Genomic DNA, 15183 nt, shown 5'->3' on the forward strand with positions numbered 1-15183 from the left:
GCACAAAGCCATTTTGGCCAGGATGCACAACTGTGCCAATAGCTCTCAGCAAATGAATGGCAAGGGCTTTCCCCAAGATATTCACCTCCACGTTTGCGAAGGGAGATAGGCCTATTGGAGATGAGTCTCCTGGGGTATACCAGGTTTTGGATAACAATCATTTTAGCAAGCTCCAAGTAATGGTACAATGCTCATGGAAGCCTTTAAGATAGCGTGAAGATGGGGATATAGTCTTACAAAAGGCAACTGAAAGATTCTGCCAGAAACCTCTTAGGATCTGGATTTCACCATTCTGGTGTCCACCCAGCACCTTTTCAAGTTGTGCAGCAAGGATAAGCTCGTTTCTGAAGTTCCTTCAGCTGTGGAGTACAACTATTTGAGTACAGGTTCCAACAGATGTCAGCAAAGGCCTGGGCCAGCAACTGCTGAATCTATTATCTGCCCAATCACCGTGTCAGGATCTTTCCATATGGTCAGTCAGCAAAGAAGGTTGCCAGTCTTGGTGCCCAACTGGTAAACTCAGCTCTGAGCTGTCACTCAAGACATCTGTGTTTTGTCTAAGTGTCTGGAGCAGCTGTGGCACATGGGATATTAATTATTCCTTTTCGAGATGGGATATTAATTATTCCTTTTTGAGACTGAGAAGCAGAGATTCAATCTGTGTAACTATTTCCTTCTGAAGTCAGTTGTTGCAATCTCTGTAGCTTATGACCTGGCCCCCAAGTGGCGGCCTTAAAAGCATCCAAAAAGGTCAGGGGAAAAGCTATATTATTTTTTAATAACTATATGCCTCATCCTTCGTTGTACCAGGATGTCCGCATCAACTACCAAGTGCTAAGTTTGCAGCCCGCATGTTCATACCCATCCTCGCTACATAAAGTGAGCTCCTTCCGGGGATGCTCTGATAAGGCTCTCACCTGGATACTAATATACTTGAGGTCCGCAGGAGGTATCAGGAAATAGTCAATCTTCGAAAAGGACGTAAGAGCTCTAGAATAAAATGTGTCTTGCCTTTTATTTGTGGGAAAGTGATGCCAGACATCCCACAAGCCCAGGAACATATTGAACTTCAAGAGGGGGACGGTGGTTCTGACCAGGTTCGAAGGGGCAGACTATCTGTCTAGCATGTTGTCAGTAACTCCATTAAAATCTCTCCCCACCAAAACAAATCGTGGCATTCTGGCAACGATTGCTCCCAAGCCCTAAAGAATTTTTGAGACCAGGGAATGGGGTACATTAACTAACATCAAAGGCCTACTCGTGAGGCTGCCTGACGCAGCCAGTTAAAGGCCCAGTGGGTCTCATTGTATGTTATGGGTTTGAAAGGATAGGTAGCACTATATTAAAATGGCCACACCTCATGCCCCTCTTGTTAATCCAGCATACGAAAGTGTTACAAAGCCATGTAAAGCCAAGAATCCACTTGTAGTCCCTCCCCACATGTTTCTTTCAGAAACATGATATCAGGGGTATACCTTTTGGTCACTTTGGATAAGCTCTGTGTTTAATCTTGTCCACTAAACCATTGACATTTCATGAAAGGGGTCCAAGGCTGTGTGACAGCTTTCCTTTTGATCTTTCAGATGTAGTCAATGAGACACTTAAATGGAGACGCGCCTGTCACAACACCAATATTACTCAATAAGAAACAACAAAGACACAAAGCATAAACTTATAGGTAACTCATCCCCCCATACACATACACCCTACAATTCAAAACGAGAAGAACTTGTCATTGCATTTCCATTCCCCATGCTAAACGACAAAGCATGGAGCCTCTCAGACCCTTAATGAATCAGCATAACTAACCAGATCATATTGAAATGCTAAAGGCAAGGGCATTGTTTCACTGCGTAAGTCCAAACCTAGCTGTTGCTCTACTTAGCTGTGTGACAAATCTGGTACATGAAGTTCAGCAGTGAAGGTTCAGGCTCACCATGGCCAGACAAACCTCTCAGTCTACCTCAGCAAAGAATCAGGTTTAAAAACATTATTCACAAAGATCTTGAATCAATTAGCAGTCCAAACAACGGGAGGGATGTTGGCACAATGCCCCAATTTGGTGACCTCTTCAGAGGCAATCCTCACTAGAGCCAGGTACTTGACCAGTTATGGGAGTCTTTCTCCACGTAAGAGCTTTCCACAGAGGATGCAATCTCGGGATCAGTGGCATTGTGTGCGGGACTTTCCGCCGTCTACTCACATGGTCTTAGAGGAACTTACCCAGTGACTCAGCTTCCTGGGTCGTGCTCCCAGTGTGGGTGGGGAGAGGAGAAGATTTGGGGGTAAATCATTCCTGCTATTTTGCTGTGCTCACTAATCCCATGGAGACTCCAAGGTATCAGAGAAGAGCGATTTGCCTCAAGTCTTGCACGATACAGAAGCAAATAGTCCACCTTAGAGGCCCATAGCTTCTTTTGAATCAGTCCAATGGTTAACATTGTGTTGTACAAATGTTGTGTAATCTAAAAAATGAAGGATGTGGTTCTGTTGTACATCACAGAGCTTTTGACCAAGGAGCATTCATGATAGCACCTCTGTCCATGTAATTCAGTACCATTGCAATCATCAGATGGGTGAAAGCCCTGGAAGAAAGTCTCTGGATCAGGGCACAATTGGCCAGTTCAACTACAAACCATAGAAACAGGACTGCCTTGAGGACCCCAGTACAAATCCAGGCATCTCAGAGGCTTTACAGGTGGGTGCCTTTGACTTTCTTTGAAAATCCAACCATGTGGATATTGTTGTACCTGGCCTTTCCCTTGGGGTCTTTCATCAAAGATTTAGAATTTTAGGGTAATGAGTGTGTTTTCCTTGCTTGGCAGTCTTTAATTGTGTTTTTGAGTTAGGAGAACCGACCCTCCACCTCGGTGCCTTGTCTGAGGCCGGATGTCAGTTACAAGTCTTCCAGCTCCGCAATCGGGTGCAAGACTCATTGCCCCCTCACACTTGCCAGCGCAAAGCTCCACCTACCCACGGGATAGGAATCCCAAGGGGACCATACTAGGAACCTCTTCTACTGCACCACACCAATAAGCCTCACCTTCCTGCTCTGTCCTAGTCCTTTTATAATAACCTTTCCTTCCACCCTTCTGGTTCCCCTGGATCGTCACAGGTTCGCACCCCACCTGCTTCTTCGAAGCTTGGCCTTCAGGGCATCGAATCGCTAGTAATCTGTTGTTCAGGGTCTCCTCTCATGTGCTTTTTATATGCCCATCCCTAGTACAAGTCAGGTTTCAGCTCCAATAGACCATGCATGCTCTCTTAGCCTCCAAGAACAGTGATTCAGAGGTCACTCTGGGGACAGTCAAGGCAACTCAAAATCGCCTGGTAAAAGTACAGGTCAACAAGGATTATACAAGGATTATGTTTAAGCAGACAGAGCTCAAAGCTCAGATTCCACCATGTTGGTCCACATCCATAACACAGAGCAGCTTAATGTGACTACGCAGGTTTTTTTTCTGGAATTAAGTTCCCTATGCTAATCTTAGACTCGTAGTCCAAGCTGGTTATAAACTACCAGCATTTCCTACTGATGCCAGTTTTACAAATTTCATAACATTTCTATTTATTTTGTTTCAGTATTAGTGCTTCAAGCATCCAAAACCAGTTAATTATATAATTCTTCAGAATTTGTATTGGAAGCAGCAGAGAAAGAGTTAATAGTTGCTTGATCACTCCGTTTTCTGTTAAAGTATCCTTTGGGATTTAAGTTCAGCACCAGATCCCTATCTGCTCACCGTTGCGATTAAGCTGTTTAGCAGACCTTGGCAGTAGCACACCATTTAGAGGCCTATTGAGAAAAGCCTTTTGGAGTATGTAAGGTAGTTCTGTTTGCCATACATGTTACATGTTCTTGTGAATTGGCCTATAACATTTAAACATGGAGTAAAATCAGAATATTCAGGGATGATTCATTTGCCATTAGACCAAATAGAAAGGACTGTACCCTTTTTGCACATTTACGAATGGGAAGAAGCTCACGTTGAGGCAGAGTTCCAAAGGCCTGTAAGAGTATATAAAAGAGCACTTTTGTAGGTGTACTTGCCAAACTCACAAATGCTTTTGTGAATCAAACCCGTAATTAGTGAACTGCCCGCAACTGTAGCATCTTTGTAAAGTGGAGCTAGGAAGCTTTATAAAGCGATTAAGAAATTCTCTAGGATTTGTAGAGGCAATCCAACTCATGCGCCTCTCCCATTCCTTGTAATTCCACCGAATTTCCTTACTAAGTTCCTGATGTATCCAATTTTAGGATGTCTAATACAAATGTATAACAAGTAAGACCAATTGAGCTTTGTGGTCACTTTCAAGTCTTACAAACCCCTAATTGATTGTTATGATTGCAAAACCTTTAAACTGATCGAATATGGAAGCACGCACACGCGTTAAGCCTCAAACAGTGTTCTTTTAACTAGAGCAATGGTTGTAATTTATTGGCACATCTGCAGCGAATGTCCCACTTGGCACTCTCAATTTAACTGAATGGAGAAAGTCTAGTCATTGGACATAATAGCACTGGGCCAGCTCCATCACAGCTGGAATGTAAACGCAGAATTAGTGAAAAATAGTGGAAACCATAGTTTCCAAATTATGTGTCAAATTAAGATTCAAATCACAAGCCAGCAGTTTGCACACATTTTAAAAGCATTTAGGGAGCTTATTAATTCAACTATTTGTTGTTTTTCTTTCCCCAAAGGATGCAGGTAGGCATTTATCCCTGGTGGGCTACCTATACTTTCAAAAGAGCCCCTCACTGTATAACTTAGCAGCCTGAATGTTATCACTACATCCCTCTAAAGACTTAAATGAGCATTTCAATGAATTGAAGACATAGATTCCTAGGTCTACTTCTGCTCTGCCTTTTTTCCCCAATGATGTTCGTTAATGGAATAAATCCAGTAACGCAATAGGGGTATCACCTCCAGTACCAAGGTTTCTTTAATGCACAATACAGTGTACTGTGATATTAAATTATAAATTACTTCATAATAAAGGATTGATGGCAATCCTGCAACATTCCAAGAAAGCAATGAAAAATCCAGTGCTTCCCAAACTTTTAGAACCATGACCCAATTTTTAGAATGACAAACTTTCGTGACTCACCTAGCTTTAATGGACATGAGGCTAGCTATGTTTTTATTTAACTAAAGCGTCATGAGGTAGTGCACGGTCATTTACTTATAGCACAATTTTCATTTAAATGGCGCCTAAATTCGCACAGAAACAGTTTTAATGATAAAACTAAATTTTACTATAATGTGTGGAAATCGGGTCTCGATGAACATTTATCATTTGTGCATCACTAAGTAAAGTGGCTTGATTTGTTCTAATCCTAAAAACATCGTCATTTCTTTCACGCTTCAGAACTTCGAAAAATGGACTGCCTTTTTAATGTGTACAGCTCGTTTACAGGTATTTAAATTTTAGTGTGTGTTACAAAGAAATTACATTCCTACAGCCTTTCCTTTCCCACGCACTGTACCCTAGCAAGATCGTCACATAATTCACTTTACTTTTCTTTCTCGTACAGCAAAGTGAGAAGAGTTTGTAAACACCAATCACCATATTAAAAAGGTAAGCATCGATTTGTTAGATGACAAAGCCTGACATTTGGCTTCTGACTTTGAAGAGAAGCAAATATGACAAGATAAATACAGAATTTAAAGCATCTATTTATTGTTTGAAGTTTCACGACCCACCAAAAACCAGATGGAGACCTACCAGTGCATTGCCAGGCACAGTTTGTGAAACACTGAGTTAGATACATCTGCACCTATCTCACCAGGCAGCTAGTTCTAAATTGTTTGGAGCACCCGCCCAGTGTAAACAAACTGACTTTCGTACATGTTGACATGCTCCAGTAAATTTGGAATCTCTCATTCTATATGTTTAGACAGGCTGAAGCCCCCTGAGCACCGTTAAGTATTGTAGAGCCCATGATACTTGTTTTTTTACCTGGGACTTACTATTTATGCAAAGGGGGCAGGATACTGCAGGAGTAAGGCCCTAGAGAGCCTAATGTCAAAGTTGGCTCTTTCTCCAGAACGGCTCTGGGATGTTCCAAGAAATTCTTGTTCATTCAATAGTCGAATGGGGTTCTAATTTTATACAAGAGTGCACCGCAATTAGAATCCCACACCATTTAGAAGCATGAGGAAAATATGTTCCAGCAGTTTATCACGTTTGAGATCTTATACAAATTCTCTATTCTTTAAATCCACCTTAAGTGTCAGTAAAAGTTTAAACCCACTTGCCAAGAGTTTCAGGGTAGGACTTATAAAATCTGATTGAGCATCAACTGAGTGTTATCAGCCAAAATCCCGCTTGGAAAAAAAACTTCCACTGCGTTCGTATTAGACTTTCCATAGTTTCCATAGCAATTAATAACAAACTTCCACCTTTGCAGGGGCTAAAGACCATTCACGTCCCCTCTAGTGGCCACAATGAATCTGTTATTGTGATAAAGAATTAGTCTCTGACTTACCCACCCTGTTATTTCGCTTTTCTTTAACCCTACACTCGGGGAACTGTTTCTGTATACCTCAATCATTGCTAGACCCCCAACCGTGGACACAAACCACTTATTTTACATGATTTATCAAGCTTACAAAGTCTTTTGGGGTGTGTCCTAGAAACGGGCTTCCCTGGCATAGAGCCATTTGCCTGTTTGTTCTGCTCATGCCCGGTCCCCGCAAACGTATGCAGCCCCACTGCATTTAATATATGGGGCAGTGTGATTGCCTGATGAAGAGAAAACATACTGTGATTTAGACATTTCCACCGTCATAGGAAGGTATCGATTTTGCATGAGTTTGTGATCCCTTTAAGTATTTTAAGCCATCAGTTATAGCTTTGATAAATTGTGAGGCTATAATGGCAAGTGGGGGGCATTATCCCAGACTTTTCTCCTAATTAACGAACTCAGAGTTGACAATATGGTTATCAAGAGAAGATACAAAAGCTGCAAATGTGTGAAATATTAGCACCTGGGGGTCCAGTTTATGAGACTGCCAATTTAAAGTGAGTGCGCTACAAAAGTGTGTTTAGAAATTTACGTTAGTCCTTTGTGAAAACTCTGGGGAAAAACCAGAGATGAGCACTTCAGATTGATTAGCATCTAGTGATGACAGTAGATCCTCAGATTCCTGGTAATGTGGTTTCAGTGGCTCTGCCAGGTCTAGGTACACACTAATGGACCTGTGTGCTTCCACAAATTAGTAGAATTGTTGTGTTCTGATGCCAACATTTTGCTAAGCAATGGTGGATTGAAATAAGGAAATAATTAGCTGGGTCTTTTTAGATCAGCTGTAGGTTTTTACTTTTTTTGGTTTTAGTACTATTTGTTTTTTTAGTAGAGGTGTGAATTTAGCATGATTAAAGGTTAACGCCTTGAGTGCCCATGACGAGATGGTCTCGTCATGGGCCGCGGTTGCGCTGTGCCCATGACGAGACTATCTCGTCATGAGCCCCGCCCGCTAATGAAACGCCCGGCACAGGGCGTGGAAAGGGCGGGGCACTCAAGGGGTTAATGTATTCTGACTACATCTGAATGGCACATTCAGCAGGAAAGCGATGTCTATGGCAAGGGTGTCCCTCCGTTCTTGAATGAAGGCTGCTGGACAGGGTTCAGCGGTAAGTTGGATGCCTCTGTTATTTTGGAGATTGGATAACTTACTCTCACAACAGATATGTGAAACAACCGAGAAAGGTACAGAGTTGGATTGATGTGTTTTACGGGGATTTCTTGCATGGTCTGCACAATATTTTTGCTCTTGCCATTGAATAAGTTAAAGAAATGTTTGCAAAATTCAGTGCTTGCCATCACAATGCTTCTGATGGAATCTGGGCCAGTTAGAGAATGTTGAAGAGTTCTCTCAATTGGTTTGTTGCCTTTTAAGTATGAGAAGAATAGTAATGTTTTTGGCTCCTTGGATCGTCTGTGGTACTTGCATATGTGACTTTTGTAGCTAGGAAAATTTGCATTCAGATTGATATGCTGCTTTGAAAGACTGAACACGGAATAAATATATACATTTAATAAAGGCTGGACAGGTCCAGACAAAAATTACCTCTGGATTTGTATCATGTGCGTTCATCAAGACTCTTTCGATAATAGTTTTCAATAGACTGTGATCTAAGTGGAAAAATTACACATGGAGTTAGCAATTTTTAACAGAAAAATGGCAATCAACTTAGACTGATGCATTAATCGTGTACCAAGATACATGTAACATTAAACAGTCCATAGTCACTCACAAGCAATACAACCATCACACAAATCAGAACATGGTTCCTGCCCCCCATGAAAAAGCAAAAACATGTTTTGCAACAAAACATCAGAAACATATATACATACTGTAGTTTAAATACGGTATGTCTGCGGACGTAACTACTTTGTATAATTCCACTTAAAATAGCTTTTGTGTGCACACACACAATATTGATCTCCTGCCCACATAAGCTTGCAACATATCAAAAGTACACTGACTTGTTTTAAGTTGATACACATTTCTTATACATTACTGCAGAAATTGGGATCACCCCACTGCCCAGCTACGAGGTGTCTTTTTAAGTCAAGCTGACCTATGTAAAGCAGCCTAGAACTACCCCCTCCGCCCCACCTCCCAGTCTCTGGCCACAATGGCGCTCCTTTTGTTACTGCAGGGAGTTGTAATTAAATAGTTGCGGGCTAAAAAAAGGTCCAGTACCATACTTTTCTCTTCTTTCCATATATAGCAGGGACCTGACTGGCAACATCAAAAACTGTCATTAAATAAACCAGGTAGAGGAGACAATGCATCACAGTCCCCTCCTCCACCCGCAGTGCCGCAGATCCATGAAAATTAGAGATAGCACATTAATTATTTTAACCCTAAGCACCGTTCCGCATTAGTTGCCTAAGATTCAGAATTTAACCAATTGAACACAATCATCATGCTCAACGAACTGTAGATGCAGCCATATGCTATTGCATTGCTGACCTCAAAACACTGCTCCATTCAAAGCGTGTCAGACTAGCACCCATGGAATGCATACAACCTAGATGCAAACATATCTGCAGATTTTTTTCAAGGTACCCTTATATGATGCATACAAGACTTTTGTTTGGCAATGTTAACTGCTGTATTCCTACAGGTCTACCATAATCAGCCACCACTGGCATTGGTTGAAAAGCAAATGATATGAGATTTTAAAGTGTTTTTAATACAGCACTAGGTACATTACAAGCGGACTATTTACTTTCCTTGATAGTAATCATTTTAGCATCCTCAGAACAGACGAAATTCAATTCCTGCAATCAATCTTGGGAACTGCACACTACATATCACGGACCTCAGCAGAGAGCAAGTAATTCTCTGAACTAAGTTGGAGACTAATTGAGCTAATGCAATAGCTCTGCATTCCATGCTCTGTTTGGATGAATGAAAACAGCCACAAGGAGGTAACCCCCCCTTAACTTGTCTTTTCACTTGCAACTCACATGGAATCGCAATGTGCAACGCAATTTTTGTGCACTGCCGTTTGAGATGTGAAGTTTATGAAGCCTGCCCACATATACAGCAATATGGTTTGGGCACATACAATCCTTTAGTGCACATGACCCAATGTATTCAATATATAAACATGACATCACTACATTGAGCCTTACATGACCATACAACACGGAGTTGTATTCTAAGGAGCTCTGGACTACTTGTCTCTTACCATTAGGTCTGTATATGTGTCGCGCCCTAGCACCAGAGCAAAATCCTTTGCATAGGCTAAAAAGTATCCATCTAATGTTGTACATGAAGGGCCCTAACCTAAGCAGTGCTGAGTTCTACATAAAGCTGTACATGGCAGAAACATCAAATCTAATTCCCTTTTCTTTTTTAAGCAGTTTGAGGAGATTATGTTCACTTTCTTCAGCGTTGTAAATAAGAGAAAGCATTTCAAGTTGAAGCAAACAGCCCTTTACACTAGCAGAACTACATGGTAAGTTACCTCCAACCACTGACCCTGCACTATAAATGACTCCATTGTGCTGTCCATCCTTCTAAGAAATGCCTAGCACTACTGTTTCCTCTGCCAGAGGTTCTTCATAAGAAAAACAAATCATTGTGTTGCTCCTGGACTAGAAGAAAACAACAAATGTTACTTACATGTAAACTGTGGTTCTCCAGTATTGGTGTCTTTCATAGATTCACATGCTTGAATATTCCCCGTCGTCGAAGTGGGAGTCCCACGGTACATAAAAAGCAATAAGCCTCATGTATATAGATACATCATAAATATATATAAAAGAATAAAATACATATATAAATAAACATTATATAGTTTAATATAACATACCAAGTCAAAAATACCATAGGATAACATTGACACATAGGAAAGCATTGAAAAAGGAATCACTTTACTGACATATCCATGTCGTTTTTATAGTCCAAACTGCAGCCAATCAGGCGCAAGCACCCTCTAGAACCTTCTCCTCAGAGGCTCAGGCCCTCAGATTTTCGTAGCACATGAGTAACAAAAGAGCCTAATGAGGAGAAGAGAACCTCTGAGGGGAGGAGGGTAGGTCGCATGTGAATCTATGAAAGACACCAATACTGGAGAACCACAGTTTACAGGTAAGTAACATTTGTTCTTCTCCAGTATTGGGGTGTCTTTCATAGATTCACATGCTTGAATAGACTAGTGAGCAGTATTCTGCAGCCTGGAAAGGCAGTATCAAAGTTGCATGAAATACAATGACATTGCATGATAGAAACAGAAAACTGATAACAACCCAAGGAGGAGGGAAGCAACAGAGGCTCACCTTATTTGAAGAGATTGCGAAGAACTGCTTGGCCCACTGCTGTATCGGCTTCGTTGATTGCATCCAGGCAGTAGTGCCTCGTGAAAGTGTGCCTGCTGGACCACGTAGCTGCCCGGCAGATCTGATGAATGGGCACACCAGCGAATAAGGCAGTGGAGGAGGACATTGCCCTTGTAGAATGCGCCCTCACTCCGGAAGGAAGCAGCTTGCCAGCCTTCTGATGGCAAAAAGATATCGCTGAAGAAATCCAACGTGCAATTGTTGGTTTGGTAACAGAATGTCCCTTACAGGTTCGCCCATAGGCAACGAACAGTTGGTCAGATTTGCGAAAGGGTGCCCTTCTGCTGATATAAAATTTGAGGCACCTCTTTAAGTCCAAAGAATGCAGACTCTGTTCAGCTGGAGATTGCGGATGAGGAAAAAAGGTTTTTAAAATCACAGGTTCATTAAGATGAAAGTCGGACGGCACCTTGGGCATGAAGGCTGGGTTAGTTCGAAGGATAACACAGTCCGATTTAAATTGGAGAAAAGGAGGCTGGATTGTGAAGGCGTGAATGCCACTTACTCGACGAGAGGAAGTCAGAGCAAGCAGGAGGGCAACCTTCCAGGTCAAGAATTTGAAGTCTGCGGAATGGATTGGCTCAAAGGGAGCCTTCATAAGCTGCGCCAATACGATGTTAAGACGCCATGTGGGCGGGGGACGCCGAATGGGTGGGAACATCCGGAACAATCCCTTAAAGAATTGCTGAATCACTCTGGATGAATAGAGCGAGGAAGAGCCGTCCTGGCGAAAACGAGATATTGCTGCCAAAAAGACTTTTAGAGTGGAATGAGACAGTCCTGACTGTGCCAACTGCAAAAAGAAAGGTAGAATCTGTGCCAGAGATGCGTGCACTGAGTGGATGTTAACAGAGGAACACCAATGACAGAAGTGTTTCCACTTTAGTTTGTAGGACTTCACCGTAGAAGGCGCCCGCGCCCTGGCAAGAACCTCTCTGCAGGCAGGCGAAATATTCAAGTGAGCAAATTCAAGGTGCTCAGGTTCCAGGCCGACAATTTGAGCGAACTGGGATTCGGATGGCAGATCCGACCGTTGTTCATTGTCAGAAGGTCCGGCCGGGGGCGAAGAAGGATGGGCTCGCATTGTGAAAGGAGCAGTAACTCCGAGAACCATGCCTGCCGAGGCCACCGGGGAGCAATCAGGAGAATGTGACATGGTTGTCTCCGCATTTTACACAACACTCGAGGTACCAGAGGGATTGGCGGAAAAGCGTAGGCAAATATCTTGCACCAGTCCATCGAAAGGGCATTCCCACACGACCCGCTGTGGGAAAGCCAACTTGCGTAAGACTGGCATTTGCTGTTCTGTGGAGTTGCAAAGAGATCCAGGCCCGGGTGACCCCAGAGGCTGAAGACGAAGTCCGGAGTCGGCTGATGCAACTCCCACTCGTGGGTCGATGACGCAGACCGGCTGAGAGAATCCGCCAGAATGTTGGAAATGCCTGGTAGGTGGACAGCTGTGAGCGTGATCTGATGGACTATGGCCCAATCCCAGATCTTCTGAGCCAGCTGGGAAAGCAGCGGAGATATGGTACCACCCTGCTTGTTGAGATAGTGCATGCTGGTGGTGTTGTCCGTTTGAATGAGCACTGATTCCCCTTGAAGCAGAAGTCGGAACGATTTGAGTGCAAGGAAGATCGCCATCAGTTCTAGCCTGTTGATGTGGCAAGAACGTTGGGACAGGTTCCATTTGCCTTTGCTGGACAATCCTTGAAGGTGACCGCCCCACCCTTCCAGGGAGGCATCCGTGGTAAGGACGAGTTCTGGAGTCCTTGCCAAGAAAGAAGTGCCGGCTGCGATGTTGCGAGGTTGCGTCCACCAGCGCAGAGCTTGTGCCATGCGAGTAGTTACGAAGATCCGGTCGCTGAATGAACCGGAGACCTGACGCCACTGCTTGTCTAGTTCCTCCTGAATTGGACGACTCTTCAGTCTGCAATGCGGGATAAAAGAAATGCAGGAGGACGCCATCCCCAGAAAGGACTTCAAGATGCGGACTGAAACGGACCGTTTTGATCTGATGTGAGCTGCGAGCTGCAGGATCCGTTTCTGCCGGTCGTTGGAAACAAAAGCCATGGCCATGGAGGTATTGAGAGTAGCGCCTAGGAAAGTTCTGAGAAGAGCTGGTGTGAACTGAGACTTTTGTATGTTGAACGACAGACCCAGAGAGTGGAACAGAGTCTGACAAAACTGAGTGTCTAAGGATGCCTGATGGTAAGACTGAGACTTGATGAGACAATCGTCCAAATACGGGAAGATTTGAATGCCCCGCAATCGTAGATAGACCACCACCGAGGCGAGGACCTTTGTAAAGACCCTGGGGGCGGAGCGTAGCCCAAAGGGCAGGACTCTGAATTGAAAGTCTCTCTGACCTACACAGAAGCGCAGGTATTTCCTGTGGCGTGGTAGAATCGGCACATGGAAATAGGCATCCTGAAGATTGATTGTCGACATGAAGTCGTCTTGAGAGAGGAGTTCAAGAATTTCCCTCAGTGTTAGCATGCAGAAAGTCTGATCCTTTAGAAACTTGTTCAGAGCCCTCAGGTCGAGGATAGGGCGCCACTCTCCAGACTTCTTTAGCACGAGGAAAAAACAGGAATAGAAGCCCAGCCCTTCTGAGTCTTTGGAACCACTTCGATGGCCCCTTTTTTTAACATGAGTTTGATCTGTAGGAAAAGCTCCTTGAGATGAGCAGGAGGAGGACCGGTTGGGAGGTGTTCTGAGGGAATTTGACGAATTCTAGAGCATGGCCTTTTGAAACAATGTCCAACACTCAACGGTCTGAGGTTATTAGTGACCAATTTGAAAATAATTTTTAGATACGTCCTCCAACTCGGAAAGGGGGGGCCTTGAGAGGAGGGGGGTGTAAGCAAAGAAAGTCATTGCTTTTTGGAGGGGTTTCCTCAATTTGTTAGACTTTACCCTGTAGGACTTGTTAGTCTGTTGTCGATAAGACTGTGGGCTCTGGGAAGAAAACGCCGATGTCCTTGATTGTATGAGCGGTATTGTGTTGATCCGCCACAAAAAGAGGAGGTGGTGGTGCTGCGCCTGCGAGCACGCCGAAAAGGCTGTCTTTTAAACTGCAGCGTGCCAAGGGAACAAGCTGTTTGTGTCCTTTTTTATAGTTTGGAGCGCCTCATCCACGTGCTGGCCGAACAACGACTCCCCATCAAAGGGCATGTCAAGGATCTTCACCTGGACTTCCTGGCGAAAAGAAGTAGAGCGAAGCCAACCCTGCCTCCTTAGAACAGCTGCGCCAGCTAGCTGGCGAAAACTAGTGGAGGCGATATCCACAGAGCAATCGATTATCTCTGAAGATGCTCTTTCTCCCTCCTGAAGAATTTTGAGAGCGTCCGCTCTAGATGGTTCTGGGATGAGGTTGATGAAAGCCGCCATGTCAGACCACATTTGGCGGTCGTAGCAACCCAAGATGGCCAGGGAATTCGCTGCCCTGACCGTTGTCGAGGCCATGGTTGAAAAATGTTTCCCAATGGCATCCAAGCGACGTCTATCACGGTCAGGTGGAGAGGTAAGCGGAGACGAGGGATTCTTTGAGTGACGTTGTGCCGCCTGGGTGATCTCGGAATCCGGCTTTGGCTGGAATACCAGGCAAGCGGGAGAAGAGTCCGGAGCCTTATATTTCTTCTCTAACCGCGGAAGAACTGCCGGAATTGATTTTGGTGTCATCAATTTCATACCCTCCTTCCAAATGAAGTCAACTATGGGCACGGCTCGAACCTGTTTCTGCGGCTGAGTTTTAGAATCATATAGAAAACAATCCACCGAGGCGGAGAAGGCGAATTGATCTGGTAATCGTCCCAATCGGCCATAGTGTCATGGTCATCACCCAGGAGATCGCCATCTTCTGTATCCAGAAGGACGTCAGCGTCACCCTCTACAGAAGGTACTGGTAAAGGAGCGGATGGTGTTGGTTCCGCCGGCGGCTGAGGAGGAACTGGAATGATCGGAGGCGCTTCTCGTGGAGAGCCGTGGGAAGAAGATGGGAAACGGTGATTGTAATCCTCTAGCATAAATTGGAGGTTAGAAATGAGGGATAAAGGCAACTGTGCTATCGGAATCTGTGCAGGAGGTTCCTCCTCCTCCTCCTGATAGAAATGGTCCTCCTGGTCCTTCTCGTCGAAATCTTGACATTTTATGAACAGATCTGATGGACTGTGAGCAGCCCGGAATGTGGTATGAATGTCATCATCCGAGGTAGAATCCTCCTCATTGCCAGAGGGAAACAGTTGTGGCGGTGGTTGAGTGGCCGGTGGTACTTGAATGGATTCCAAAGCAGCGTGATGACGCTGTAGAAGCGAATCGTC

General features: G+C 44.1%; 1 protein-coding gene across 4 annotated transcripts in view; it reads right to left on the reverse strand.

Moving 5' to 3' along the window:
• The window catches only part of CEP78 (centrosomal protein 78), a 428004-nt gene that overhangs the window by 348224 nt on the left and 64597 nt on the right, over positions 1–15183 (reverse strand). For all 4 annotated transcript variants that reach the window (XM_085633291.1, XM_085633307.1, XM_085633281.1 and 1 more), the window contains exon 8: positions 8073–8137. In XM_085633291.1, the coding sequence (XP_085489417.1) occupies positions 8073–8137 (65 nt within the window). The remainder of the gene's footprint in view (positions 1–8072; positions 8138–15183) is intronic.

This window comes from Triturus cristatus, chromosome 2_1 (genome assembly GCF_964204655.1).
Source record: "Triturus cristatus chromosome 2_1, aTriCri1.1, whole genome shotgun sequence".
Lineage (NCBI taxonomy): Eukaryota > Metazoa > Chordata > Amphibia > Caudata > Salamandridae > Triturus > Triturus cristatus.